Raw genomic sequence first — 26,539 nt, 5'->3', positions numbered from 1 at the left:
ACTTGTGAAATTAATGAGATATAATTATAAAACCTTATGATATTTTATTTTGAAATATAAAAAAATGGTGTTATGGTGGATTAATGGTTAAGCTTTCACTTTTCCTTTCAAAGGTCATGTGTTCGATACATTGTACAACATTATTATTTTTTTATTAAGGGTCTCACTTGAAAATAAAGCATATGAATTAAAGTCTCAAAGGAGAGTGCCATGTGGCACACAAACTTTATTATACACCTTTTAATATATTAGTATATATTTTCATTTTTCATGCAAGATTACAATTTCATTAAACGGTATAAAGTCTTTTGTATATTGTTCTTTTTTTTTTAACCTTTTTCTTAAAGAAACACATAATGGTCAATTTGTCATGCTCAACGAGCTAAATAAAGTTTGTTCCAACCAGATTAAAACTAGGAATTCTTTTGGGATAGTGGTTTAGGAAAACAAAGATAAAAAGGTTATAACGGTAATTTCAACTTTTTTTTGGGGGGAGATTTTAAAAAGTTATGATACGATGATTGACATTTTAGGAAAAGAAAGGTAAGAGTGCAAGAGTGTGAGAGAGAAGTCATAGAATAGTGACTCAAAGAAGATAATATTTACAACTTATGCATTTCTGAAGGTATAGGCTTCGCTCGAAATTTAAATTTTTTAAAAAGGGTCTTTTCAAGTTTAGTGATTTTCTCATGGTCCCAATTAAATGCGAGTCATTTAGTAGACATGCTAGGTGGATTATTTTCGGGTTGAAACTTTCAACCTTAACCTGCAAATTAACCCATTTAGATAAACAAGCCAAAATCTTAACTCCCATATTTCGGGTCGAATTATCAAGTTGGGTCAACTTTTGCCAGTCGTATGAAAAAATAATGCAAGAAAATTTGATAAATGAAATCGAATATGCTGAGAATTGAGATAAATATATAGTCGCTCCCTTTTATATTGTCTAACACGCTAACTCGGATTGATTAACATGTGAGAGTGGGATTATGAATTTATGGTACGATGAGAAAACCTAAAAAAAAATGTGTTAGAACTTAGAAGGGGAAAGAAGACAAGAAAAGGGGATGAATAGGCGGGAACGTGACTCCAAATATGGAGGAGTGGGCCCAAAAAAAAAAAGAAAAGCTCCATGAATTACCAAAATTTCCTTGTTTAGAAATCTAAAAAACATAGGGGATATAATTTTTGAATAGAGAAAGACTGCTACTGCCTACTGATGCAAAATTAGCCCCAACTCGCAAGTCATCTTCCCTTAGTGCAGACGGCAGACGGCTTACGGGCAGAGGAGAGAGAATTTTGCTTCAATTTTCCCAAAATTGGCAAAAAAAGGTCTCATACTCATTTACAAAACCCAAAAGAATAAAGAGAGGAGAGAGAAAACACAAAACAGAGAGGGGTGAAGAATTTGAAGGACAATGCGTCAAATTTCGATCTGAAATCCCTAGCATTTCCTTCATTTATCTTTCTCTCTCTTTCTTCATTTTCCAATCTTTTTCACCAGGTATGTTAATCCTATTAACCTGCGTATTGTTTTCGTTCCAGTTTCTGTGTCTTCTTTTGTCCATTTCTGCAAAAGTTTGGCTATTTCTGAAATGTTTTTGGAATTATGGTGGAATTTTTGAATTTCATTGACGATGGATCTGTCAAGGTTGAATTTTTAAGCTCATTATAATTGAAGCTGTAGCTGTCATGAAATTTACTCAACTTAATACCTCTTTTAGGGTAATTTTTTAATTTCTTGCTACCCTATTGATTGTAGACTTGTATTTTTGCTTTGCTTTGAGTATTGATGTCAAAAGATTAAGAATTGCATAGTTATTGTTGTTCTTTCGACCGTATATTATGATTTGACTTTAGCTAGAGATTCAGATTGTTCGTTTTAGCTCAATTTCAACTCTCAAGTTGTAGCAGAGCTGACAGATGTGCATTATATATATGAATGTGTGAAAGCAAAAGCGCAAGCTACACGCATCAAGTTCCATACGCATAATTGGCATCCAATGGGTAGTCTTAACTGAATTTCTCACAGTAGCTCGGTTCTTGCTTAGGATGCATCTGATTGATGCTATGAGTTCATCCATGCTATAGCATTTTTGAGGTAATAATATAGTCAACACTAAGATCCTCAATGGAAATGTGGTTGTTGGGTTGCTAGTTTCACTGAGCCATGCTGTTAAAGTCGAGAGATTTGGATGATTTATTCTAGATAATTTCTTTTGGGATGTTATTGAAAGGTAAAAGGGGGATGGGTTGAGTTGACAAAAGGAATGCATAATACAAAGTGGAGCAATGAAATTGAGTGTTACATAGATGATTGAAGTTTCGTCTCTGAGATAGAAAGCATATGTACTGCTAAACAAATGATATGTTCTGTGAAAAGTTTATCGGATAAAATTACTGAAGTACAAACATGTTTCACAGCCAATAGTTGAAAGGTTCAGGGTACACCTCTGGGCTTTGACTGCATAAATCTTGATCTCACAAGACCTTTGCCATTTGTGCGGTATGTGCTTTGTGGTTATTTTGCATGTTATAGGTGTATCTGAGATATTTGGAATGTCTGGTTAATTTCATTCTATTTCTATTAGCTATGGAGTTCATGGCACAACTATAGTAGTATGAAGAGAAAGTAGGCCATATCACATATCAGTATATCACTTTCCTGCATTGATCATAAGGACAAGAGGCTAGTCCTCACTTTCTAAGCTTTTGATAGCTTTATGTATCTGAGATCTGGTTTGTAGCTGGGCGCCCTGTAATTTTTTACATTTGTCTTTGAAAGTGATGTTTTGAGCTCCGTGTACTCGTGTAGTGAATTGGCTGTAAAAAGAAATTAATTAAGACTGTAAAGGAAGAAGATGAATGGTGGTCAGGTTGTGGTTTGGTGTGTATTGGTAAACCCATGCGTGAGAAAGATATTCAGCTTTTGAGAGGCTGATTTTCTGCTCATCAATGCCCCATCTCTTTATTGCTTAAGGTTCTTAGCGGTCAATGCCATTTCATATATCATGGCGTTTCTTGTTCAACCAACATATATATTTTGTATTGAGGTTAATGAGCACGACACTTCTCACAACCATTTTGATGTTGCAATAAGCTTGTTCAGCGACATTTCTTTGCCCAGGGAGGAGTGATAAAGAATCTTCTTGGAGATTATTTGCAAAGTGAGACATCTTTAAAAGAGTGATGTGGTAGAAGTGTTGATATTAAGGAACTTTTGTAAAGTTCAGCAGCTATTGCACTGGAACTATGTTACTCAGACACCAGATTAGTATCTACTCGGATACGGGTGTCTAAGTGTCCGACTCGGCTGTATAGTGTCAGTGATTCAGAAAGTGGAAACTCATTAGTAAGCTAAAGCTAGTATGTGATTCCATATGAATCATCAGTGACTTCATCTTGATAGTATCTGTTAATCTTAATCCTCTAAAATGTACCTAGGCTACAGGCTACTACTTACTTTAATGCTTGTTTGTGTGTCTGCTATTAGAGACAGTACAATCCTGTATGTAATCTAACACTTTGCAGTATCTCCTCCGCAATTTTTTCTTTAAAAATATGTTCAATTGGCGCTCCTCTAAAGTGGAAAGAAAGATGAGAAGCTGTAGACTGTATCCTTTAGACTTCTTTACTAAATGGTGTGAAATGTGAACTCATCATTTTGTGTAATCTTATACTCCTGTGCTATTGGTTCCTAAACTAAAGCAGGGCTCTTTCTTCAGTCCCTAGTCTACTTATGTCATTCATCTCCTTTTACATCTTGAAGAGTATTAGAATGCAACCTTTTTTTTGTAAATGATTGACAGCTGTTTCTGTATGGTCTATTATCAGGGTCTGTCTTATATTTTTGTGCCTCGGAAAAATTCGTTAAGCTAGGATAATGGACATGCAAGCGCAAGTGCACTTGGGAGAAAATGGAGTAATTAACGTTGATGAAGAAGCATATAATGGAGATGATGGACAAACTGAAAGTTTCCAAACTTTGGTCAAGGGTATGAATAACATACCCATTATTTTTGGTGTCTGCTCCTTTTTCTTTTGTGCATAAGATAGTATTTTACTGTTTTTCTCTGCATGTATACTCTAATTCTCCTTGCAGATATGATTGATTGGTTGAATGAGCAACTTCCTGATATGGATGTGCCGGCAGACTCTTCACTTGAGGACTTACGTGTTTGTTTGCAAGATGGAACTGCATTATGTAATTTGTTAAATGCACTGAGCCCTGGAGCAGTTAATATGGTAGGATAGGCAATGTTCTTTTTTCTTTGTTTTGTTTCTGGGGAGTGAGGGTAAACAATTTTTTTTTTTTTTTTTTTATATTTCATTTATTTTTTTTTTTTTTTTTTTGTAACATTTTCTCTGTCTTATATTTTCTGGAAACTCTTTTCTGGCTTCAGGATGGTAGTTCAGAGCCCCAGCAAGCAATTGAATTTTTTTTGTCAACGTTGGACAAAATGTCCTTGTCTCGATTCGATGTTTCAGATTTAGAACAGGTATGTTTTGTTTCACCTTTGAATAATGGTATACAACTTTGGGTGGTGAAACTGAAGAAATGGTATCGTTAACCAATATGGAAATTGTTAGAAAGCATGGTATTGTCACAGAACGCACTTGTTCTTGTTGATCAAACAAATGTAGTATATCTTTGACATTGAAAGATTTCAGAGTGCTTTAATTAGTATTTGGTACTAATGGTTCTGATCTATGCAAATTATCCAGTAGTAGCGTCTAGGGGAACGCCCAGATCAAGTCCTTTTCTCTTTCAGATAGCTTTAGATAAGCTTAAGAAACTCATGACTTTAGAAAATCTTAAATGTGTCTTCTGGTGCCCAATCTTTTTCAATTTAAATTTGTATTATATTGAAAAGCCTAAGGAGTAAAAAGTTCTTTTTACACGCTATGCTATCCTTGATGACGTCTGGATAATATGCAGGGATCGATGGTCAAAGTGTTGAAGTGCCTGCAGGGGATTAAAAGTAATTTGAGCTGTAACACTGACAGGGAAACTGCTCATAATCATGTGAGAAGGAGATGGAATGTGCCTGAGGTGGAAGGTTTGGATGGGACTGATTGTTCCCAAGTGGATTCACACAATTCTGCAAAGTTTGGACCAGAAAAACGGAGGAATTCGTGGGAATCTAAATTTCAAACTGTCTTTCGCAGTACTACTTTATCAGGTTAGATTATTATTCACGGAAACCGAATATTTCATCACGTGAATGTCACAAGTTTTTTTGGTAGTAGTAACATTTTCAGCTTTTGCATCCTTCTGTGAGGACACTATATCTCTTTTGATGAACATAATTACTTGTCCTTACCTCCATATGTTCTGCCAGCCTCAATTACCCTTATCATTTCTTTTTCCTATCACAATGTTGTGCTTTGTACCCTTGTCAATAGCTGGCACCCCCCTTGTCTCCCATCCTGCATTGTGTTTTATCGTATCTCTTATAGTAAACTAGGAAAGTTGGGAAGGAAGCTAACTTTGGATAGCTAGACAGTGTTTATGCATTGATTTTTCCCTATCCCTTCGTAGTGTGAGGCCGATCTAAACTAGTGATCATGTAAATCAAGATGCATGATCTATGCTATATCTTTCTTTTCCAGCCCTTGCAATGTGGACTTTTAAGGGATAAAGTAGGCTTACAGACAAGCTGACTGGGTAAGATGGTGAAGCTCACGTCAATAGGATTAAGATTCAAAAGTGCTAGGTGCTGATCATGAGGATGGTAATGAATTACAGTTAACCTAATAGTGAACAGGAAGAGGATTGGTTAATTAGTATTGTTTCTATTTCGGTAAGTATCTTTGGTGGGTGAAGAGGTGGAGATTCATTGTGATGCTTTTTCTTTTGTGAATTTGCTTTTGTCCTTCAAAAGTTCCATACTCGCTTGTTGTATAGGTGAGATCCACTGTGATGCTTGTGTTCATTCAATTAAAGCATACCAAGATCCATGTTGAGCTCACTGTTTTTAGCAATCAAAAGTGTTGCCTTTACTTATTCGGTCACCTCTATATGGACCTCTCTTTTTATGCTATTTGATTTTCTCCTCCGTTCTTTTCAGTTGCAATATTGATATGATTCCGAGAACGGGATCTAGCTTAGTTCCTCACAAGCTTCACTCACGATTCCATAAGGATTCTAACTATAATACCTAGGCTTCATTCACCAAGGGTTCGAATTAGGAGGGTGTTTAGGATGATTTGTATAGGTTCACTCACTAACAAAACAACCCAACTTAAACTAAACTTCACTCATTTAATTTAAGGGTCTTGATTTTAGATTCACTCTCTAAAAACTACGAAAATATGGAAAATACGTCCGAATTTTAATAGACTCACGTCCCAAAATTCATAAACTCAACATATAGTTTTCATGAAGTAAGGGAGCCTTTATAGGCATTACAAGCTAAAGAGAATAAGAAAGCTTTTCTAAAAAAAACCAGGTAAAACCGTACTTTAAGTCACCAAACACTTCCTTGAAAATCAGAAAATCACATGCCCAACAAATAAGATTTTAATGCCTATAATAAAACATGAAACAACTTGCATTCACACTAATTTTTTTTTTAAGTGTGAAGCTTTTTATTATGACAATAAGGTATTTTCCTAATTTATAAAAATAAGAAATTAAGCAAACTTGCTACCTAAGTTCACCGAAATGCACCCCCAAAAGTAGCTTCACCTAACTTGCTAAAGAGAATAAGAAAGCTTTCCTAAAAAAAACCAGGTAAAACCGTACTTTAAGTCACCAAACACTTCCTTGAAAATCAGAAAATCACATGCCCAACAAATAAGATTTTAATGCCTATAATAAAACATGAAACAACTTGCATTCACACTAAAACTTTTTTAAGTGTGAAGCTTTTTATTCTGACAATAAGGTACTTTCCTAATTAATAAAAATCAGAAATTAAGCAAACTTGCTACCTAAGTTCACCGAAATGCACCCCCAAAAGTAGCTTGACCTAACTTGCTGTCCAGGTAAGCTTCTTTTTGGCTTCTTTCCTTGCTTGAGGACCAAGTAAAGATGTGAAGGATTTGATTAAATTTCATACATGCATTCGCGACTTTGGGGGTCAGATTTGGACCATATTTTCATCAATATTTAATTAAATATATTATCATGTGAGATCTTGTTAAATTCGTCCGACTGTGTATTTTTCATTTACCAGATTTTTATGATTTTATTTATATGTATTCAAAGAAATTAATGATCAAAGTTATGCATTGGAGACTATGAAGAAACAAACATTGCAACCCCCCCAAAAAGAACGGAGGTAATACTAGAGAACTCCTATTGATTGTCATTGTCCTGGACTCCTGATTGCAAAAATCTGCATTCTTCGCAAAGCATGTTTTATCTATACAACTCAAGTCAATATAAAAGTGTCTAAAACTACTCTTATTACCAAATGTCATTTACAAGTTATTACTTATTAGAGTTATTACTAGATTATTAAGGGGTATAAATGTCTATGTATAAATAGCATTAAGCTAAAGTTATTTTGTGACCAACAAGAAGAGGAATTAAATGCCTCTTTGTTATTGTTTTTTGTTTTCAATTTTTTTGAAAATGAAAAAGGAACTGTGGAAACCAGAGAAAGTAGTTTCGAGTATTTTGTTGTTAGTTTCCATAATCTACCGGATTAGTACAAGTGTGATTAATTTTAGTTTTTAAAATCTTAAAACCAAAATCTAGAAACTCACAGTGATACCGAACGGGCCCTAAGATAATTAGAGCACCGAGGAGTATTATCCGACTTGGAGATACGACCTTAAGACTGGTTTTAGTTTTAGGATTGTGATTCTTTTATTCGATAATGTAATCCACATGTAATTTGAGGAAATAAAGAATAGAGGAAGTTAAGCATCATGCAAAACAACTGGGTAATGACAGATTTGTCATATCACTTTATTAGTTTAATGAACAATTAAATTCTATCGACTTATTTGGTTGAGGGAGCCATTTATGCTTGGCTATTGTGGCATCAGGTTGACTTTTTTCCACATTTAGTCAATAGACCAGCTATTACTTATTAGATCTTTTTGTGCTGTTTGTCAAAATTTGTTTATTTGAGATCTTGCTAGCCTACATACGCTACTTTTATTACCATGATAATGATAGATTGTATTCCAGGCAACCTTGGTCCTGATGTCAAGATCTCAGAATTGGTGAAGTGGAACAGCTTAGATGTGAGTTTCTGTATGGTTTATCTAGCTTTTGTCACCCTTGCAAATCTGACTCTGCTCTCATTCTAGATGGCTCTTTATAAGTGCAGAAAGCTCCTATGCAGTTGCTGTTTAGCATGGTGGACAGGGTATTGGATGAAAGTCTAGAAAGGAGGAGCGGGGATGTACCTCATGTATGGATTTTTTTGAAACTGCATCTTGCGAAGAATTTTTGTATTAGATTCTTGTTCCATGTTTGATCTTGATATAGCTTCAATTTGACCGCTAATCCTGCATCTATTATGTTCAGCGTGTGGCTTGCCTTTTGAAGAAACTTGTACGAGAGATTGAGCGTCGGGTGTCAAATCAAGCAGATAAAATAAAAAATGTAATCTACTTGAAACATGCGTTCACTGTGTTTAAACTATTGACTATAAGCCCTTGGTTTTTATATTTTCCATGGTTACAGCAAAATAATCTCTGCAAGGTTCGTGAAGGCAAGTATCAGTCAAAAGTGAGAGCCCTTGAGACGCTTGTTGTTGGGGCAGCTGGAGAAAGCGAGGTAGTCTCTGCTTATTCTTAAAATCTCATAATTGTCTTCTAGTTATAGAAATTGAGTGATTCTGTTTTTCTCTATCGCTTCTTTGTTAGGTTGCTGTAAACCATCTTCGGCAAATAAAGGTGCGCTCTTATTGTTTCTATTAGTTCTTACTTCTCAATGCTTCCTACATGCTACCGTATTTTGATATACTTTGTTTGTCAATATTGATTTGGTAGATATGAAACTTTGACTTTATATTTCCACTTGTGCATGTAATTGCTTTATGTTAAGTTACAAATAATATTTGTCAATGATGTGAAGATAAACTGACTTTATATGTCACTCACTATGATCTATCCTAGTGGGTAAATTTAACTCCCTTTTCCATGCCTTGTGAAAGCTATCCCTTCGCCATTTTGTCAAAGTTTACAAATCAAGCCCTTTTTTTTTTTTTTTGATGGGATCCCCCGATTTCTTGATAAATTGTACTATAAAAAACACTTTTATTATCAATTTGATCGAGATGGTTATTCCATATATTTTGATATTGAAAATAAATTTTTTGAGATTGACAACGATCATTCTTTTCTGAGTGAACTGCAAAGTTCCTTTTCGAATTATTCGAATTCAAGTTGTATGGCTGATTGGTCTTCAGTGAGCGAAGTCACTTACTTACTTATTCCAGTTTTAAAGTATCAACTGCCTTACTCGTTAGAGCAAAAAGTCCTTCGTAATAAGGAAAGGTATGCAAGCTAACAGAGCATCCTATGAAGTTTAAATTCGGAAATGCACATTTCCATGTACTTTCATGATACTGTTGCAATTTTCTGTCCACCCAGCAAAAGAAAGTACTCCGACAACCAATTGTAGCCGTAGTATATATATTGGGCATTGGGCACATTCATTCTACCTTATGCTTTATATTGTTTGTCTCTATTCTCTAGCTTTATTTTCTTGAGATCGTGCTCCAATTCTGATGTTTGAGAATGGCTACCGGATTGCTATCAGATTCACTTGTGATCAAATATGTTGATTTCAATTTTCTTTGGGCAATAGCTGAGACCCAGTCTTTTCCATTGTTTGATATCTGTTGTTTAACACCATATCTGCTATTCTGCTCCCTGAATTATGAGAAGACCATATTCTGATTTTTTTTTGTTCGAGAGCTTCCTAGTGTTATATTTTTATATTATATGGTGGCTAGGATGTATTCATTCCAAATGCTTTTCTTTCCTCGTTAATAATTGATGCGAAATAAAGCATGGTTCCAAACTTCCAACTCTTTTGAGGAGTCCTAATTCTGATAGGACTCTTCTAGTTTACTTGTTCTGTTATAATTCTATTTGCATTAAAATTTTGTTGTTATTAGGTGTCTTTTTCTTACGAGTTTTTACTATCCTGCCTGGGATGGGTTTTTCTTGTTTTAAGCACTTCAGGAATCTTATTGCTTTACAATTCGCGAGGTTGCCGCTTGCCGCCCAAGTAAGCTTATGATTAAGATCAGTTAGGCTTGTTTATATCTTTAGGCGTGTAATTATCCCTTCACACGGTTTGGATATTTATCTGTTCACACGCCTATTCAAGTCCTTGTTTAATTAGGTTTAGGTTTATAATTGCTAAAACAGCGTTTTTCTTAATAATTCAGATTTTAGATTTTAAAGAAATAGTTTTATGCATGTGAATTGTTTATTCCACACCTCGTGATTTTTCTGTCATCTTGAAGGTGAGACTTTGAAGGTGAACCTCCTAAACTGATTTTTTCGAGTCATTAGTCAATTATTTTTTTCATAGTTTTGGCACTTAAGCATTGAGACATTAATAAACATGAAATATTGGGACAAATCCGCATCAGATTGGTAAATGTCCCAAGATTTCGTGTTTGTTAAAGTTTCATTGCTTAAATCCCAAAACTATGAACAAACTATTGAATAATGACTCTCAAAATCTTAGAGGTCGTTTGGTTCACCTCAAATTTCATTTGAATTAGGATTTTCTAGGAAGTTCAAAATAGGATAGTTGTTTGGTATACAGGAAATAGGGAATTCATGGGAAATGGAATTTCTAAGGAAATGGAAATTCCTATAAAGTGTATGAAATTAATCACCAACCCCCCTTGGTGATTAGAAATTCCTGGGTCAATTACAAATTCCTATGCTCAACCAAACACCAAAAGCCATTTCCTAGGAAATAGACACGGGATTTTACTTCCCATGAAATAAGACTTCCAATGGGAATTAAGTTCCAACGGTAACCAAACGAGCTCTTAGTTTAAGAGGTTCACTTTGCAAGTCTCACCTTCAAGATGGCACCAAAATCACGTTCTTTATTGTTTTGGAATAAAAAATTCACACGCATAGAAACAATTTTCTTAACACAAATGATTAGAATATGCGGTCTAATTTTAACATAAAGTTAGACAAATCCAAACCATATATTCTCCTATCACGCCCATTCCATCTCGCTTTACCCAACCCAATCCCTACACATCTCACACCAACTTAGTCTTCCATTCTCTTCTCCTTCCTTTGTTTTCCTTTGAATTTCGAACTACAACTGACAATTTTAGAAAATAACACGGCAATCTTACCGAATAGATTAAACAAGTCACTAAACGGACTAAACTTATCACTAAACGGATTAAAGAATGTGATTACCGAATGAATCAAGTTGGTCACTAATTAGATTAAAGTGTTCACTAAATAGATTAAACTAGTCACTATATTCAGATTGGTGGTCCAATCTCTTCCTAATATTGGGTTTGAGTCGTTGCTTGATTTTAGATTAAAAGTAGACGGTCTCTCATAAGACCAACTGTTTCCTTAAACTCTAAAAAATGAATTTTATAATGAAAACAATGCTTTAAATAGCAATTACAAAACTTATTAAACAAGGACTTGAATGACCGCGTGAAGAGCTTAACATCCAAACCCGTGTGAAGGGATAAAAACACGCCTAAGCATAAACACACGCCTAACTAATCCTAATCATAAGTTTATTTGGGTAGCAAGCAACAACCTCACGCCAATCATAATTGTAAAACAACAAGACTCCTATAGCGCTTAAATTAAGAAGTCCTAACAAAACTAGGACTCTTCAGAAGAGTTTGGAATCATGCTTGATTTCACATCAATGATATGCGAGCTCATTCTAATGAAATCTAAGGCAATCAACTTGCTTTCTTATGACAGACGGAGAAGATTAAATTAGAAGAGAAGAGTAAACATGGTGAAGAAGATGTGGTTAGATTGATGAAAGAAAGAGATGAACGTGAAATCGAGATTGGGGCACTCAAGCACGAGTTAGAGTTGGTTAAAATGTCATATGAAAAGGATTGCTCACAATTGGAAATTGAAGTGAAGGAAACTAGAGCAAAGTTGCAAGAGAAGATAATGGATCTTGAATCTCTTCTACAAGTTTCAAATAAAAAAGTGAATGAATTGGAGGAAACCTTTGAACATGAGATTCAGAAATTGAAAAACAGAGAGCTCCGCTACTCTTGCTTTTTGCATTCCCAATTTGATGTTATGAAGGTTTGATATATTTGGATTTCTAATTTTGTTGACCAATTATACCTATGTGTTTTGAGTGTCATCTTCATCATTATACAATAAATTATGGTTTCGTGCAGGTACTAAGGATGGATTTAGATTCTGTAAAGAGAGAGCTTCTGAAGACGCAGAACTGCTACCCTCTTGAATTTCAATTTCTAGGTAGAGATGGTCCTGATTGATCCGAGTTTACATTCTCCCTCTTGATGTTTTTACTGAAATTATACCTTTTGCAGGCACAAAGCTCAAGGAACTTGTTGATGCTGCAGAAAATTACCACATGGTTCTTGCAGAAAACCGAAAATTATACAATAAGGTTCAGGATTTGAAAGGTACAGTAGTACACTTGATTAGCATTAATTTTTAAGCTTCGTTGTGTGGTCGCTTAACTGATTCGATGCATTTGTTGCTTCTGATAGGAAATATTAGAGTGTATTGCCGTATAAGGCCATTTCTTCCTGGCCAAAATGAGAAGCAGACAACCATTGAGTACATTGGTGAGAATGGGGAGCTTGTTGTCTTTAATCCTCTCAAACCAGGAAAAGACAGCCGCCGACTGTTCAAATTCAACAAGGTCTTTGCTCCAACAGCTAGTCAAGGTCTTTGACATATATGATCCATTTTTGATATTTTTCATGAATTTAATTGGCTTTTGTGTCCTGATTTTAGTTATTATATGGCTGGATCTGTGTTGCTGGAAGCTTCTCCTGTCATACACTAATATCTCTATTTGACTTAAGTTCAATGTATTTCTTGGCAGAGGAGGTATTTATAGACACTCAACCATTAATTCGATCTGTTCTCGATGGGTATGATGTATGCATTTTTGCCTATGGCCAGACTGGTTCAGGCAAGACATATACTATGGTATGTTTAAATAATCTGCTTTGATGTAGTGCTTAACTATTCACTTTTGATTTATTTAGAAGTTGCTCCTCACTAAACCCCTTCTATTCTATCCATTCCATCTAGACTGGACCTGATATGGCATCAAAGGAGGACTGGGGTGTGAATTATCGAGCTTTGCATGATCTTTTCCAGATTTCGCAGAACAGGAGAAGCTCCATTATGTATGAGATCGGTGTGCAGATGGTTGAAATATATAATGAGCAAGTCCGAGATTTGCTTACATGTGATGGCTCACAGAAAAGATATCCTTTCTGCTCTTTTGAATGCTTTATTTTTATTTTTTTCAAATTTCTGATGTAATCTTCTGTTTGCATCTGACAATAATCTGCGGAAAGCTTACATTAAGAACTATTAGATGAGAAATTGATGATAGTTTCTTCAGTTTCCACTATTGTCCTCCAAACTGATTTTTTCGCCCAATTAAACCATCACATAGGAATATAACTTCTCTTCTACAATAATAATATATCTGTGACTTGTCCTGGCATTAAATACGTGAACTTTTGACCAAATTGTTGTTGATACTCATCCCAGTAACATAATATTAAATTTTTGTGGTAACTCCTAACCATGTAAGGTCACCTCTCGACCCTATTGGAAAATTCTTTTGGTGACATAAAAGTATTCAATTCCTCAATTTGTTGCATGTTTTATGCTTTTCTTCAATAAACTTTTGCTTTTACCAAGAGAAATTACTCATTGCTTTCCAACAATTGGTATCGTTTCCTTTAACTTGCAACACACTTGGGATTTGGAGCACCACTCAACCTAATGGCTTGGCTGTTCCAGATGCGAGCATGCACCCCGTTAGGTCAACTAATGACGTGCTTGAGTTGATGAATGTTGGCTTCATGAACAGAGCTGTAGGTGCCACAGCGTTAAATGAAAGGAGTAGTAGATCTCATAGGTATTGTTCTTTACTTCTTCCTTCTTGTACTTGTGATACCATTTTTCTGGTGTGCTTGTATATAACACAGCAAAAGGTTATTGCTTAAACTAATACTTGTTAATGTTACTACATTGTGAAATAATTTTTCGTAAACCAATTAAAGCCCTTTTAGTTTTAGTTGTCTGTGTGGCATGAGTGAAGAGGCTGGGAGGCACTATTTATCTACAATGAGCTTGCAATATTTTTATAGAGTAAGCTCTGATTATGTGGCTGTGTTTGTCATGTGGTGTATTTGCAATTTTGCATTATTGCCAATATGATACTTGCTTTTTTTGGAGGAATGAGGGCCAGAAAATATTATGGTGTATTGTGGCTGTTATGGTTGGAGACTAATGGTGAACTTATAAAAATTTAGTAAATACTTCCCATTGGATTTAATAATGGGCAGAGCTGTTATTTGTTGGCAGCTGTTTCGTCACATGCTTCGTGAGCCTTCGTAGCTTTAGCCTTTATTTCAAGTACATTGTGATGGGCCCTCTCTGTTTCCAGTTAATGCATAGAGGACTTGTTATCCACCTATTCTTTCTTTATACGTGTATCTGATACTTTTTGGTAAAACACTCATCTTTTAAAAAAAATTTAATGAAATGTTGCAGCATTCTTACTGTCCATGTTCGTGGCACGGAATTGAAGAGCAATTCTGTTTTACGTGGTTGTCTCCACTTAGTGGACCTTGCGGGAAGTGAAAGAGTTGACCGCTCTGAAGCAACTGGAGATAGACTGAGGGAGGCCCAACATATTAACAGATCACTGTCAGCTCTCGGAGATGTAATCTTTGCACTAGCTCAGAAGAACCCACATGTGCCTTATAGAAACAGTAAACTTACTCAGGTTCTCCAGAGTTCATTAGGTATTCGGCTAATTTTTAATCCTGTGTTATTTATCTCAACATTTGGTCATCCTATGATATTACTTTTCGATGAATCATCATGATGTCAAATCATGTAATACTTGTGATCCAGGTGGGCAAGCAAAGACATTAATGTTTGTGCAGCTTAACCCTGATGTGGAATCTTACTCTGAAACTGCCAGCACTCTTAAATTTGCTGAGAGGGTCTCGGGGGTAGAGTTGGGGGCAGCACGTAGTAGCAAAGAGGGAAAAGATGTTAGAGAACTCATGGAGCAGGTCTGTCTATATGGTGTTTCTTCTTGAGTTCCTTCTAGTAATTCTTAAATTCTCTGAAATTTTGAGTCTAGTTTTGCTTCATGCCTGGTTCGTGTCGTGTATGGAAGGAAAAGGTACACTTCGCACAACTATTTAAACTCACTGAGTGGAGCTGTGCTGGAGAAATTTGTGATTGGCAAAGAAATATTGGACTTCTGAAATTCATAGTTAAATCATCATAACGACTGTTTCTCTATAGAACATTATACTGTGAATGGAAAGGGGGATGCAAATGGTATCATGGACGAGAAATATTGACCACTTTTTCTGTCTTCCATTTGTGACTCAAATTATGGTTGCTGAGCTGATAGCTCGGCAGTATGCAAATGCCACAGATTTCTCAGCATTATAGTCATCGAGGGATCGGAATAATTTTCCATTAAGTTACACTTTCTCTGTTCTTTTTCACTTACAACATTGAGATACATCACATGAATTTAGGAGAGGAGAGATAAAAACAAGGACCCCATGTGCTAGGAGAGAGAAAGAGAAGATATTGCCAAAATTGTCAATATCGGAGGAAGTATTTTCTTTTGAGTCTAATATTAGCATTTGTTTTGCTTAAGTGGCTAGTCAGTATATGTTCTGTCGACTATCATCAGTAAGCACCAATGGTGAATTTGCTCTTAGAATGTAGGCCTTTCAAGTGAAGGTTTTCGCGCTCCACGTCATCTGTTAGGTTACATGAAAAATGCAACTTCATGATCTGACAACTGTGAAGTAACTAAAGCTTGTGTGATAGACGAGTTTAAACTGTACTCTAAGCCTTCGCTGGTTTGTAGGTTGCAGCTCTGAAAGCTACAATTGCAAAGAAAGACGAGGACATTGAGCGATTTCGTCTTGGCAAGGCTAATGCCAACAGTGAGAAGCGTGGTGTGAACTCTCTGAAGCTTGGGGTTCCTTCTCCTGGGAGACGTTCCTCGAAGGCAACTCGACCGTTACGCAGCAGACCTACTTCTGATCAAGATTATTGTTCAGAACAAAGTGATAGACATTCTGAAGCGGGTTCACAGCATTCGGTTGAAGAACTGAAGCACCAGCATGAGATTCTGAGGCATCCCGACCTTTCTGCATCTGATGCAGTTCATAATTTTAATGATGATATAGATCTCTTGGGATTCGGCGACGTGGATTCTGAAGAGAGGTTAAGTGATATATCTGATAGCGGGCTTTCAATGGGAACCGAAACTGATGGTTCAATTTGCAGTGTTGTGGAATACACACTTTTCCCTGAAGTGGAAAAGCCAGTGCAAAACCTGGAGAAGTAAGCCTTTTGATGTTTTGATTTGTATGTTGCTTAAATAATTTACTTGATTCATGATTTCTGAGCATGACCAATTTGGTGTTTCTGTGCTCCTTGAAATGCATTTAGCTGGGAAGTTGGTTTCAAACTGTTAGTGGCTTAGTGCACATATTATAGTGATAAAGAATAATCACTCATGAAACTGATAGTAATGAGTAAGAGTCGCCAAATGGTTACTTGGCTGTCTTCATATTCATGTAACTAACGTTTTACAGGTATGTTTTGACATTTCGTGTTTGGTTATTTGCCTTCTGATTGGTTAGTCTCCTCAGTCCCAAATGCTTTCTACTCTTCTTTAATTTGCACTGTAATACTACTTCATTTCTCATTAGTTGCAACACTTTGGCTTCCACATTTGCCAATCCAGAACTGATCATTAATATCTTTTCTTATTCATTTAGAAAAAAGAATTACATAGCATTGTTTCTTCGAAGTATAAAATTGAGATACAACAAACTTGCATTAGCTGCATACTAAAATTTGTTTTATAGATTAGCCAGATATTTCAAGTCAAGGTTTATATATTAATAGTGCAAAAGTCGAAGTGTTGCAAGTTTCAACTAATTAATAACGCCTATACTATTTTCGAAAATACGCTTATGGGCGCAATTCCTAATTTATGCTCTCCTCTCTCCAACTAAGGATTTGTGAAGGATCAACCTATACCCCTTAATGTTACTTATGCTTCGCATGCGAAACAAGAGTTGAAAGAGAGGAATGTTCGGTGTAGGTTAGAGAAGCTGGGACAAGGGGAAATTAGGGAAAAGGAGTAATAATCTACTTACTAGTAAAGAAAAAGCAACGGTAGTGAGGTAATAAACGGATAAAGGACTGAGAATTGTTTAGATGTTAGCTTTACCTTGGGAGAGCTCCCAGCACTCAAAAGTGAGAACTGAGCAGACTGTAATTGGTTCAATCTTGATGCATCAAATATATTTATACCTGACTGCATAAGTGCTTATTACCCTAAATTCGCTGTTGGCTTCTTTTTGTGTGAGATCCACTGGATTCTACAAAGAAAACCATATGCCCACTGTCCATTATTAATTTGGTTCATCTGTAACATGTGATGCTCCTTCTATATTTTGTGTGATGCCTCTTCTATATTTTGGCCCAAACACTATTGTGATGAGGGGATGGGAGTATTATCTTTGTCATGGTTGTTCTTGAAGCTGTTATCAGTCGTAAATTATTGTTTTTGGCCCCATCTTTATTTGTTACCCTTTTTTTTTTCCATTTATACATGCTGCAGTTTGGCTGCATAATCTTATTTATATATTAGTGCTAATTGATTGATTGGTTAAATTTTCATTCATCATTTGATAAAATTTACTTGATGAAATCTTTATATTCAAATTGTGGCTGTTCTATTGTCTTATTGTTTCAATTTTCAGTGCAGCATGTGTGACTCAAAAATTTTTTTTTTTACCCTGCAGTCAGCTGAAATTTTGTGTTTGCTGAAGCCTCGAGGCTCAAAATATGTTATTTGGTTGAACTTTACCGACAGTTGTGCTGTGCCGCTGTCATAGAGTTATTATTTTTGGTGAATAAGTAGCTGTTTTGATTCTTTGTTTGATGGAGATTTGAACCTAATAATGATTTTATTTTATAGTGCAATTAAATCCGAGTTTGCACAAGGTTTTTGACCTTTTGTTTGAATGCAGGTCAACTATACCAAACAAACTTCCAAAACCTCCACAAAAACAACAGACGGGATCTTCTCGGTCATCACTTGGCAAGACATCCTCTAAAGTTGTATCAAGTATGTTCAGTTGTACTGATTCAAAATGGTATCTTCTAAAATTAATTTATTATCTAGGTGTGATTTCATTTCTCAATCTCTGAAGTTTTAGTGCACAATACAAACACCTTTTTAGCGATGGTATAGAATACCTTGTCTTGCTTGTGCTTTTCTCTTACCTTCGAGATTTTCTTTTGCTGTGAAATTGTGTTTTCCTGTAGCTTGGTTTTTGCCTTTTTTCTTCAGCTTGCTTTTCAGACTACTTTTTCATTAGAGCACTTCACTTGATCATTTAATTTATTTTGACCCAAGAACACAACCCTAGATTACAAGCCGTATATGGCTATACTAGTCACTAATTAAGAGAGAAGAGAGGGGGAGTCGGTAATTTCCAGTCCGAAATTTGACAATTTTGATTCCATGTTGTGTGATGGTATAGGTCATTTCTTTTATGACAATCTTGTTGCACCTCATTACTGAATAATTTTTGTCTTTCTGGCATTATACAGGCTCTAAGAAACAAGCTTCAAGTAACTCTTCATCAGCAAATCCCAAAGTCAGGCCGTCTAAAAGGTGGGCATAAAGCTGCAATGATTTTGCAACTGTTCTAGGGTGTAGACTGTAGCATAACATAGCTATGTCATATCTTTCTCTCTGTCTGTTCTCTCTCCTCCCTCACCACATTGTTAGCATAGGTGACAGCGCGCTTGATTTGGCAGATTTGACATATTTAGTGTAGGCTTTAATTGCTGAGTTTTATATAACAATTTTAAGAAGCAGCTGAACTTACTTTATGGCCTTGACGCAAAACACCTGGTGATATACGTGAATCATGTACAGCAAATGGGTATGAAAATGCTTCCAGTTTGAGATTCAGATAGACCAAGTTCTCTCTTGTCGAATCTTGTTTGTCGTAAGTCGATTATCTTGTCGATTTCTATTGTTTGTAACAGAAGTGTTTAGCGAGCTGAATCGAGACCGAGCATGGGATTGCTTGGCTCGGCGTGTAACACTTTTACTCGAACTCGAGCCAAGTCTCAAGCTTTTTCGAGCTTAAATTTTCTAATTTAATTTACTTTAAAATTCAACTTGAGTTAAGAAATTATATTAATGTTGTTAACCTATTCATAGAATATATGTAATATAATGCTGTTAACCTTTTTTTTTTTTTTTTTGATTAGGAAATTAAGTCAGCCCAAGGGCTAACCCCTACCAAGGCTACTAGCCTTGTAGGAACTACCAGCGCATGTTAAGGAAATATCCTAACATAATGCTGGGGGTAAGGATCGAACCCCTGACCTAAGAGGGGAGTGCTCTACCACATGAGCTAGCTCCTCATCCTTAAATGTTGTTAACCTATTCATAGAATATATGTAATTAATTTTGAAAAATTTGAAAGATGGGGACAAAAACAATGATTTATGACTGATAATAGCTTCAAGAACAACAGTTTTTTTTGTTAATGTTATTAAATGCTAACAGTTTTTTTTAAAAGGTTTTTTTGCATAAAAGAAATTTCAAAATTTCCTTTAATGAGAATTTCCTTATTAATATTTGTATAAAATATGCAAATAACATATTTAAAAGAATAAAACCATACAATTTAAGTGCATTTTTTCGCATGATTATGCATTTCTGACGTGTAAATCTTGATTGATGGTGAAATTGTAAACTAAGATAGAGTTTGGTACGATCACTTTAAACGGGATGTAAAAGATTGGGAATGGAAGGGAAAAAGGTAATTATACATGTTACCTTTATTAGTTGTTTGATATTGTATGGAATGGAAAGAAGTTTTCCTTATTAATATTTATATAAAATATGCAACTAACATATTTAAAAGAATAAAACCATACAATTTAAGTGCGGTTTCACATTACTATGCGTTCCTGACGTGTAAATCGTGATTGGTGGTGAGATTGTAAACTAAGAGAGAGTTTGGTACGATCACCTTAAACGGAATGTAAAGGATTTGGAAAAGAAGGGGAAAATGTAGTTATAATAGTTACCTTTATTAGTTGTTTGGTATTGTATGGAATGGAAACAATTAAGAGGTTCATGATTGAGGAAGAAAACGTAATTCGTTTCCAATAGTTTAATAAGGGTAACAAATGTGTGGATTATATTTCCCTCCAAAAACGGTAATAGTTACTTAATATTTATATCAAACAACTAGAAATTGAGACATTAATTTGAATCCATTTCCTATATGAAATTTTTCCAAACCAAACAACTTCTGTATACTAGAAAGGCAAAGTGTTTCAACTAAAAACAGAGGTCTATCTCGCAAAAAATAATTTGTTAAGTTTGTTAAATGCCAACACTTTCTTAAAAGGTTTTTTTTTTTTACATAAAATAAATTTTAAAAACCTTTCTCGCAAATTATCCATAGTAATATTTGTGAAACAAGTTTTTTGTGTGGCTAGCCACACAACAATACATGCATAGTATGACCACATTTGTGTACTAAAGAAACATCTATTTATTCCTACATGTAGGCTCACATAGTCACAACGTAGCCGTATTATAAACCTCATTTGTTCTTTTAAGTAATCTCTATTCTTTTGTATTGGCTATTAGAAGAGTACTTCTACAAGTTAATAAAGTAACCCCGTTTTCCATCAAGAGTAACCCCCATATATCACGTTAACCCCATTTATATACTTTTCCTATATCTTTTGCTCATTTAAATTTACTAATATCAAATGAGCAAAAAACATTAATGTTTGCTCATTTGATATCACTAAATTCAAATGAGCAAATGTTTTTACATTTGATGGTACCTAGTAATTCAACTTACTTTCAAAGAATCATCAATATTTAATACCAAATACATTAAGACATATAACACAGCTGAAAACTTTGGAGACATGCCAAAAACAAGCTGTGGAAACAGAGTTGAAGTGGCAGTATAATATAGTGTAATATTAGGAAAACATATGCTAGTTGAACTTTTGACTTGTTTCTCACTAACAATTAACTATCTTAAGGTGTTAAACAATACCAGAACCTACAGTACTGCACACAAAAGCTACATAATGACTGTCATTTGATAGAAAAAAAGTAAATGCAATAACCACTCTGGTCCACTTGATTCCAAGTACTATTACCAACTTTTCTCAAACGTCAGGATCGAGTAATTTGGAGTAGAATAAACACTTGAGCTGATGAAGGATCACAGCAGAACAGTTTATAGAAAACTGTTTAGAAGCTGACCATTGTACCCATGAAGTTTAATCAGACCAACTGTACCTAAAAGATAAGAAATGGAAAAAAAAATTAATATAATAAACAGACATCATAGCTCTATATGTGATAATAGCTCTCTCGGTTTACTTTAAACTAATACAACAACATTTTCTACCGTTTTGAGTTCAAAATTAAGACTTCTAATTCTTAGTCTAGAACTCATGGAAGGAACCTCTAGTCCTCTACAACATCTCACTTTAAGCCTTTGCCCCTAAACCACACAGCAAGGAATACTCTCTGAAAACGTGTGGGTGCACACGCGAGGAACGGTGGAGTTTGTGAGCTCATAAAGAGGTTTTCGATCACATAAATTCTGTAGGCTATTAACCTATCTAGCGAAATAAAACCATCTGAAGAATAGTAATAAAAAATGGCAATTTAATCAGAAAAAATAAATGGTGGCTGCAAACTACAGATCAGAGTCGGAAAAAATGAAGAAGAGTTTGAAAAGTGCAAACATGTTTCCAATACACAATGATTTAAACAAGAAAGGACCAAAAAACTCGAGTAACTAATTGCTGATCAAATTAATAATCCTAATGTGCTAAGGGTATAAGTTTGTGATTGTGGTTCAAGAAATAACAAGTCTGATTCAGTCAGAGGCTTGATATAAGCCATAAGGGCAGCAATAATTAACTTAGCAACAGCATGTTATGATCTGAAGTAAGCACACTATACCACAAACAAACCTTGTAGTTACCTAGAAATAGAAGAATTGCTTCTCATGAAAGAAAAGCAAAAAATGCTACCCAAGGTGCCCAATGTAAAGCTTAAGATCCAGACAGTAGAGCAATTGGATAGTTGCACCTAACCAGAACAGAACAAGTGTACTCTGTATCAAATGCTATAATTTACGGCAATAAATAAGAGTTAAACAATACTTCCATTTTTCCCTTTGAACAATAAAATAATAGTAATTGTCACTACAGCATGATCACTACTTAAATCTTTTATATTTCAGCAAGATACTGCTTTGCTCTAGGTATTGGAATTAAGATAAACATCATATTAACACATGGACTTTGGCATTCAAAATTTAGTCTATTTTAGAGGAGGAAATCAGGAACAACAGAATCACAAAAGCAATATATACTCAGACCAAACAAATTCATACCAGATACCCAGACAAAACACATTCATCAATCAGCAGCAAATACTCAGACCAATACAACAAAATCATCCTAAGATGAAAGATCATATCAATAAATCAAACACAGTTATTAGATATTTGACATAAGGAAACAAGACACCAAAATTTATATGTACATACGAAGTACAGTTGAAAGATGTTTTCTGAAATATTTAATTGATGTCAGCTAATCATGCTACCCTTTTTATCTAACCATTCACAAGACACCAAAATACACAATCACTGATCACAAAACAACAATCAGAACCCCAAAACCAGAATTACAACCACAATAACACACAAGTCAATCAAAATCAGTTACACAAATCAAGACAAACTAAACATAAAATGAAAATGATTATGGAAGGCTGCAGACGGATGGAAACTAAGATTACTAACTAGCAATATTTGTTTGTGTTGATTAAAATTCCAATGCTTAACACAACATAATATACAGCCAATTGAGAAGATTTTCAAAAAGAAAAACTTACTTGCGAACTTTGACCTTCAAATGCCATTGACCATAACTCCCGAGCATTATCTTCCTCTTCACTCCAGATTCCACTAGCTCCAGCAATCTCTCTAGCTGGAATATTTCCTTCCAAAACCTGGACAATCTGAAACCAAATTATAATACATTAGTGAAAGGAAGTACAAAGGATATCATTAACGCAAAACCTCATCTGAGAATTCATAACCCCCTCCTTCGATGTTGGGAAAAAATCTCTTCTTCCCAATATCTTCAAGCTAAAGTTCTTGTGCATTAGATGGACAAATAAAATCAACACTAAGAAGCAACACAATTACCTCGCTCATCTTTGGCCGATCAGTGGGGTTTTTACGAACACATAATGCTGCACAAGTGGTCATCTCCCGCAATTGTTGAACATCATATTGCTCCAGTCTCTTGTCAACCAAGTCCTTAAAATTTTCATCTTCTAAACCTTGCTTGATGAGCTGGGTAGCCTGGAACAAAGCAATAACAATTACAACCATATAAGGATTAATTCATGACAACAAATTAAGCAAAATAAATCGTTAAAAACTTTCTTACCCAATGAACCATAGCAACACCAACAGGAAGACTTTTATTATCGGTTGGATTTATTCCCGTTATTAATTCGAGAAGAACAACTCCAAAAGAAAAAACATCCGATTCCATAGTAAGCTTTCCTGTTTGACTGTAGCTTGGATCCATATAGCTACAAAAAAAATAAAAATAGAATTAACTTCAGAAACATATTGTCTATACATCTATAGATACGTTAGTATATATAAAAAAAGACCCGAAACAATCTGGAATAACTTACCCAATAGTCCCTTTAGCCTCAGTAGTCAAGTGGGTAAATTCTTCCTCAGACATCTTTGCAATTCCAAAATCAGCTAGCTGAGGAAAAATTGATCACATTATTAATATATGGATTGAAGGAAGTCAGATTATGTAATTTTCCTTATTCTGCTAACTAAACCAAATTGTAGCAGGTTTTAATTGAAAGAATAGAATCAGACAAAACAAATTCATCAATTAGGGAGGAAATAAAAGAAAAAATTTACCTTTGGTTTGAATTGGTGGTCCAATAAGATATTGGAACTCTTGATGTCCCGATGAATAATCACATGGCCAGATTCACCGGTGTGAAGGAACTGGATCGCAGAAGCTACCCCAAGGGCAATTTCGTATCGCCTCTTCCAATTTAACTCCTTCTTTCGTGGTAAATCTACAATTACAAATAGGCTAATTTATAGTAAGTAAAAATTAATTGAATTTTTTCTAATTTAAAATTCAAAAATTACCTTTAATGTGAGATTCTAAACTTCCTTCATGGGCGAGAGAGTAGACGATACATCTTTCCCGCCCCTCAATACAACAACCAAAATTTCTGACAATAGAATTATGAGCGAGATGATTTTTTAACTTCATCTCCGTGGCAAATTGCTCGATCTGACGGCTGCCTTCCCTAAGCCTTTTGATCGCTACCTCTCTCCCGTCCTCCAATACGGCCTGATACACCAGTCCGAAACCGCCCTCTCCAATCAGACGATCGCGGGAAAAGCCATTGGTTGCCTGCAACAACTCATCAAAACCGAATATGTTGTGGGCTTCAATATCCGGATCGATTACTTCCCCTTGTGCAACTGGGCCAGCCACTATATCGATTGTTTATTGCCACCATATAAAATCAGTTCACAGTTTTGAACCCAAAACCATATGACCTTATTTATGTCTATTCATGTTGCAACATGGTCCTCGTTATTCACATGAAGGCGATAAGAAGTAAAACAGGAAAAAAAAACTCCCAAAGAGGGAAAAACAGAAGATAACATGATCATCCTGAAGTCCCACCCATCCAATCCCAATTCCCAGCCATGTGCCCTCCATATTCTTTCTTCTTCCAAGCTCCATCTACCAACAAAACACAAACATCATCATCATTGTGAATAGTACCGGCTCCCTCATTCAAGCTAGACCTCTCTAGGTCCTGAGCTGGCACCTCACTTCTACTCAACCAATCTTCTCTGATTCTTTCATATTGAAGCACTCTGTCAACTTCCCTAATTATATCATGTGGATCAACAACCTTAGCTTCCTCCCCTTAAAAATGACATTGTTCCTAAAAACCCAGATGGCCCACAGTGTTGCAATGAATAATTTGCTGCTATACCATTCATTATCATCATTTTTCCAGAAGTACCGCAGATAGTTTCTTATCCATGAATACATTGGTATTCCCTCATCTCCCTCAACTCGAAGGCCTAAAGACATGCACTTCCATACTCTCTTAAGTCTTAACAATCTCACAATCTCTGAAAAGATGGCTCTCCGTTTCTCTAGCTACACCACACATGATACATTCTTGAATCAAAACATTCCTTTTCCTCAAGTTAGATTTTAAGGCCAAGGCCAGAAAACGACATATATATCGAAAAACATACAAAATTTGGCAAATAGGCCACATAATATGAAATCGAGGACGTAATGCACATAATTGGCCATGCGATTTCGCACATGTATTCAAATTGCAACCAAAATCTTATGAGCCTATTTATTTAACAAAAGAAATTGGCCAATAAATATAATGTTGCCCTTTGAACCTGGGTCATACACACTCATACACTCCTACAAAAAACCTAAAAAAGAAATTATAAAAAAAAATCCAGCATTGACGAGGCAAGAAATTAATTACACAATCATGCAATATATAATTTCTAGTTTCCAAAAAAAAAAAAAAAAAAAAAAAGAACTTCAAGAAAGTAAGCATTGACATTAAACATACCAGTAGTTTCCAAACAAAAACGAACTTTAAGAAAGGAAGCAATAACATACCAGTAGTAGCAGTGGTAATGGTGGTAGCAACATCGCCAACATGGTGCTTCTTACGTAAACGGAAGTGTACGTAGAAAAGAACGCACAAACCTACAATGGTAATCAATGCAATTGCCCACCCAGATATAGACACCGCTAGAAGAATTTTTAAGATCGACATTGGGAAACCTCGGCGGAGCGGGTGCAGTTCGGGTGGGAGAGGGTGCGATTTTGTTAAAAACTTCTATGGTGTTTCTCTCTCAAGTAGTCAAGTATGCTTAGTTGAATTCTTTTATTACAGTGACCTAATAAGATATTTCTAACAGCTCTTTTTTCTATTACCCAACAAAAACGCCGCTGGCAGTGGATTATGAAGATTTAGATTTTTATAACTAGTTAATTATTTTTAAAAAATATTTACTAGGGAGTTGTTAACCAAAATACACTTAACTGTTAGAATTTCTCCTTAAAAATGATTGTCTTTTTTATCCTTGGCTAAATATATATACTTAATTAGATATTC

At 35.3% G+C, this 26,539-nt stretch overlaps 2 protein-coding genes across 9 annotated transcripts; one reads left to right on the top strand and one right to left on the bottom strand.

The window, feature by feature from the left end:
* The first annotated feature begins 1,205 nt into the window (after positions 1-1,205).
* Positions 1,206-19,210, top strand: LOC104907836 (kinesin-like protein KIN-14J). Of its 7 annotated transcripts, XR_008969272.1 has the most exons (24): positions 1,206-1,504; positions 3,835-3,995; positions 4,103-4,245; positions 4,404-4,499; positions 4,940-5,183; positions 8,147-8,202; positions 8,289-8,372; positions 8,489-8,566; positions 8,648-8,740; positions 8,830-8,859; positions 10,148-10,201; positions 11,908-12,249; positions 12,348-12,429; positions 12,504-12,599; positions 12,687-12,866; positions 13,028-13,134; positions 13,240-13,419; positions 13,920-14,083; positions 14,722-14,975; positions 15,088-15,251; positions 16,073-16,554; positions 18,030-18,136; positions 18,258-18,355; positions 18,844-18,883. XR_008969272.1 is itself a non-coding variant. In XM_057394845.1 (23 exons), the coding sequence occupies exons 2-23, from the start codon at positions 3,884-3,886 to the stop codon at positions 18,915-18,917; spliced, it is 3,213 nt and encodes a 1,070-aa protein (XP_057250828.1). In that variant the 5' UTR covers positions 1,209-1,504; positions 3,835-3,883; the 3' UTR covers positions 18,918-19,210. The 7 variants fall into 7 exon arrangements, 5 of the variants coding, with proteins under 5 accessions (XP_057250828.1, XP_057250832.1, XP_057250831.1 ...); XR_008969273.1 differs by lacking the exon at positions 18,844-18,883 and having other exon boundaries at positions 18,030-18,123; XM_057394845.1 differs by lacking the exon at positions 18,030-18,136 and having other exon boundaries at positions 1,209-1,504; positions 18,844-19,210.
* A 2,009-nt stretch (positions 19,211-21,219) lies between these two features.
* On the bottom strand, positions 21,220-26,300 carry LOC104907837 (putative serine/threonine-protein kinase). 2 transcript variants are annotated; one of them, XM_019252696.3, is made up of 9 exons: positions 26,038-26,300; positions 24,507-24,860; positions 24,267-24,430; positions 24,023-24,099; positions 23,767-23,914; positions 23,520-23,678; positions 23,204-23,329; positions 22,284-22,390; positions 21,220-21,586 (listed from the first exon to the last, which is right to left on the bottom strand). In XM_019252696.3, exons 1-9 carry the CDS (start codon positions 26,195-26,197, stop codon positions 21,568-21,570), a joined length of 1,314 nt encoding a protein of 437 aa, XP_019108241.2. In that variant the 5' UTR covers positions 26,198-26,300; the 3' UTR covers positions 21,220-21,567. The 2 variants fall into 2 exon arrangements, with proteins under 2 accessions (XP_019108241.2, XP_010695145.2); XM_010696843.4 differs by lacking the exon at positions 22,284-22,390 and having other exon boundaries at positions 26,038-26,294.
* Positions 26,301-26,539: the final 239 nt, after the last annotated feature.

Source organism: Beta vulgaris, chromosome 5 (assembly GCF_026745355.1).
Source record: "Beta vulgaris subsp. vulgaris cultivar EL10 chromosome 5, EL10.2, whole genome shotgun sequence".
NCBI lineage: Eukaryota > Viridiplantae > Streptophyta > Magnoliopsida > Caryophyllales > Amaranthaceae > Beta > Beta vulgaris.
This window is presented reverse-complemented; position numbering and strand designations above follow the sequence as displayed.

Excerpts from the sequence above, each read along its gene's own strand:
- LOC104907836 (XM_057394845.1), top strand. The coding sequence starts at position 3,884 with ATGGACATGCAAGCGCAAGTGCACTTGGGAGAAAATGGAGTAATTAAC. Across the intron at positions 8,741-8,829 it reads GGGCAGCTGGAGAAAGCGAG|GTTGCTGTAAACCATCTTCG; the intron begins GTAGTCTCTGCT and ends CTTCTTTGTTAG. Across the intron at positions 10,202-11,907 it reads GGTTGCCGCTTGCCGCCCAA|ACGGAGAAGATTAAATTAGA; the intron begins GTAAGCTTATGA and ends TTCTTATGACAG.
- LOC104907837 (XM_019252696.3), bottom strand. The coding sequence starts at position 26,197 with ATGTCGATCTTAAAAATTCTTCTAGCGGTGTCTATATCTGGGTGGGCA. Across the intron at positions 24,861-26,037 it reads CATTACCACTGCTACTACTG|TGGCTGGCCCAGTTGCACAA; the intron begins GTATGTTATTGC and ends CAATCGATATAG. Across the intron at positions 23,915-24,022 it reads GAGGCTAAAGGGACTATTGG|CTATATGGATCCAAGCTACA; the intron begins GTAAGTTATTCC and ends TTTTTTTTGTAG.